Below are 3,741 nucleotides of genomic sequence, written 5' to 3'. Positions count from 1 at the left end.
CTTTCAAAAAAAAACAAAAACCTCAGCTCCTGCCAGGTGCTGACGCATGGAAGCCTATTGGTCCCGGTTGGTGGCACCAACCGGGACCAAAGGCCCTCCTGCCTGGGCTCCCCGCACCGGCCACGTGGACGGCCTTTAGTCCCGGTTCGTGTAAGAACCGGGACTAAAGGGATAGGGCATTAGTAACGACCCTTTAGTCCCGGTTCCTGAACCGGGACTAAAGGCCCTTATGAACCGGGGTAAAAGCCCCTTTTCCTACTAGTGCAAAGGACTCACAAATCATGGTCCGTGCATGTACCTAGTGTATGGATATGCAATTACATAAATATTGTGTTGGAAACATTTACATGGATATGAAACTAACTAGGTCGGATCAATGTGACCTTTGTGATTAGCATTTCTCATTTCAGGTGTTTCTGGAACCATCCAACCATTAGGGCAAGAGCTTGTTCACCGGTTTTGACTTCGAATGGGTTGGTGATATTGTACCTACAAGCAAAGCCATGTGCAACTCCTTGAAAGATCTTCCCAAAGTAAGGTATCTGCAACAAAGCGATATGATATGAGGCTAGGTAGCACTTTGGTCAAAAAGAACTTCTGACCAATCATGTGAATTCACTTATGAGATGGTGTATTGAAGTCTTTCGTCAGTCTAACACCATTTTCATAGGCCTACCCTTTCTTTTATAAACCTACCAAATCCAGTCAACAAAGTTCAGAATTACACATCCACGGTTGTACCTCCATTCTTATTTACTTGTCGAAGAATTGTTACCGCGTCAAACTTTCTCAACATACAAAGTAACAATGTGTTTTATTAAATTATTGTAGAATGTGATAATTTTATTAGCATATCCTAATCCAAATTAAAGTTGAAAGCCAAATTGAGTACGATTATGAATACTTCATAAAATCGTAAATTTGACATCAGAGGACATAGGGAGTAATTTCACACTTCAAGATTAATCCAGCTACAACTATGTCAGGAAATATGAGGCCTTATTCGATAAAAATAGTTATATTTCTTCTTTCGGTAATGTTAACAGTGAGATGTGTAGCAATTATACACACTATGATATTCTAAACATGGATCTTGTGCTTCAAAAAACTATATTTCAAACTTTGGAATAACAATGCGAGCATAACTATGTTAATGGCATCAAGAGTCAAGAAAATAAAAAACTCACCTTATCACTTCTTTTACGAAGGACATTCAAGAACTTATATATGAACTTTTGTGGTGTAGCTGGGTCATTTTCACCTCCAAGGATTTCAATGGGACACTTGACCTCTGAGTTCCAGATAAACTTCAAATGTGAACATAAGGGAGTCACACTGAAACTAACAACCTCATAAGTAGAAATAAAAGTGCACCTCTCATGTCACCAACAATGACTGAGTAAGGATGGGAGATGACAATTGCCTTCACCTCATTCATTTTCGCTATCTCCACTGCGAACTTTCCTGTTGGTGCAACATAACAAAAGGATTGTCGGATTAAGTCTAAGATGAAAGAATTAAAGTTGATTGTATTATGATTGCTTTCAGTAATGTATATTGATTTCACTGACCACCCCAACAGTATCCTCCAACTCCAAGACTAAATTTTCGCTCTTTTCTCAAGGTTGCAAATATTGGTTTAGCATCTTGAGCAGCTTTTACCTGTTAGATAAACCAAGTAAATAAGATAACATTTGAAAAATTATCACGACAGTAAATCTATTTCCACCAGAAACACTACAGAACTTCAAAAAATATACCGGTTTCTTTTGGAACATACCACTTTGGTTATAGTATACTCCAAGGTGTATTAGACTAACAGTCGAGAAAAGCAATGTAAATGTTCAATAAAAAGTCAAGGGAATGTTATTATTGGAATATATTACCGGAGAGTGCTCACTGAGCCATTGTGTGAGGTTTTCACCTGGTGCCCCCGTTAAAGGTTGCCCATTAAAGAAATCAGGGACCACGACATAGTATCCGGCTTCACCAACTTTGTCTGCTATCTTCCTTCCTTGTCATGTTAAACATTATTCACAACCTTACATGATTTGAAATTGATTCATGGACGACACTTATCCACGAACGATAATTCATGCCCAACAACACCAGTATCAGCTAAAAAAAACCGAGTAACCTCCTCCCTACACGCTCGCTGCTGGCTATCCACGTACAATCCTGCAAGCGTCGGCCATAAATTTGTCCTGTGTATAGCTAGCAACGCTCTACACGATTCCTACTTATAGATGAATAGATATGGGGATAAAGAAGTTATTGAACGGCACGACACTATATGCATGCTCATGTCACTTTGTACGTATTTAATTTAAACAGCAGTGCTACTACTTCCTTTGGAGGACCAGAATATTAGTCCGACACAGGAATTTAGGTAGTCAATTTAATTAGCAAAACATATACTATATAATACAATAAACACATATTTAGAAACCTTTTTGACGACAAATCTATAAAATACCTTCGATGACATACAACCCATTTTTTGGTAATGAAATCAAACACCTAAAACCCATGCATGACCTGTATCCCCATCCGAAGGAAGTATCGTGCTCTGCTTTTATATAAGAGGAAGAAAGGAAAAGTTGTTGCCCCCACGGCATGTACACACTATATCCAGGACATCCATTTTTGCGTTGAATTCTGTACGCATAAATTTACTTTTCTCTTCTTCGAAACAAAACCATGTATAAACTTGAAACTTAACAAATAGTGTTCAGTGTCTTTTTGATTGAAGAAAAATACATAAAATGATCAGCAATGGATTGTCGAACCTCAGCAACGGCGCTTCGAATCCTGAAGAAATGAAAATGGAATAGCCATGTTCATGCAGTTCTTCTTCACACAAAAGGAAAACAAGCCATATATGCACAAAAAAATTGCACAATATACAGTGAACCAACATGTCCCATGTACAATTTAATCAAAAGAACTAACCGTAGACGTCGGAGGCCAGGACGACGGCCTGGTCGGAGTGGATGGCGCCAGTGACGTAAGCCTTGTAGCCGGCGAAGTCATGGACGACCTTTCCCGCCTCGACCCTGGCGGCCGTGAAGTCCGGTGGGTTGTCTAGGCACTGCGAGTGTGGTGGGGTGGAGGCTGCTCTGCCGGCGAGCACGGCGAGGCAGAGGAAGAACGGGTACAGAACCTCCATAGCCATGGCTCCCTAGCACGCTCAGTTTGATGTGCGGTAGGTGGACTACTCGACTTCACTGATTTGCAGCTAGCGGTAGGTGGCATGGAGGTTTTCCTTGCGGGGCAGTGGCGTGGAAGTTGCCACGTTGCTTCGTTTCTTTCCTATTCTTTTCTTATCTTTTGGTGCGTGGACTGTTCTCTGCTTGGGCACATCATCTTCCTCCTTTCTGTTTGACACCAGGGCTGATGAGTGCGATACCAGGTCGTTTTGTTCTCGCATTTAATGGCTGAGGCTACACGTTAGTCGACTGACTTTTTCAAATCGCGTTGGTCGATTTTTCCAACGTACAATCAAAATCCAACGGCGCCCGGCCTTTCTTCTACCTCCATCTCTTCTTATTCTCCAGCCTCCGCCTGGGCCACCGGCCGAACTGCCTGCGACCACCACCCGCGGCCGGCGGCGCTCCCGCGCCGCCTCGCGGCCCCGCCCTCCCCGAAACCGCCCCCACCGCCGGTCTAGCCATCGCCCTCGGCCATCCCTCTAGGCCCGCCCTCGTTTAAGTTTTTTCTCCGGCGAAGTGCACCACCACC

General features: G+C 42.7%; 1 protein-coding gene across 2 annotated transcripts; it reads right to left on the bottom strand.

Moving 5' to 3' along the window:
• Positions 1-259: 259 nt before the first annotated feature.
• Positions 260-3,291, bottom strand: LOC123172950 (endo-1,3;1,4-beta-D-glucanase). 2 transcript variants are annotated; one of them, XM_044589828.1, is made up of 7 exons: positions 2,953-3,291; positions 2,790-2,811; positions 1,887-2,010; positions 1,572-1,662; positions 1,375-1,464; positions 1,188-1,291; positions 260-489 (listed from the first exon to the last, which is right to left on the bottom strand). In XM_044589828.1, the coding sequence occupies exons 1-7, from the start codon at positions 3,173-3,175 to the stop codon at positions 451-453; spliced, it is 693 nt and encodes a 230-aa protein (XP_044445763.1). In that variant the 5' UTR covers positions 3,176-3,291; the 3' UTR covers positions 260-450. The 2 variants fall into 2 exon arrangements, with proteins under 2 accessions (XP_044445763.1, XP_044445762.1); XM_044589827.1 differs by having other exon boundaries at positions 260-542; positions 2,953-3,277.
• Positions 3,292-3,741: the final 450 nt, after the last annotated feature.

The sequence above is a fragment of the Triticum aestivum genome, unplaced genomic scaffold (genome assembly GCF_018294505.1).
Source record: "Triticum aestivum cultivar Chinese Spring unplaced genomic scaffold, IWGSC CS RefSeq v2.1 scaffold209758, whole genome shotgun sequence".
NCBI classification, from domain to species: Eukaryota; Viridiplantae; Streptophyta; class Magnoliopsida; order Poales; family Poaceae; genus Triticum; species Triticum aestivum.
This window is presented reverse-complemented; position numbering and strand designations above follow the sequence as displayed.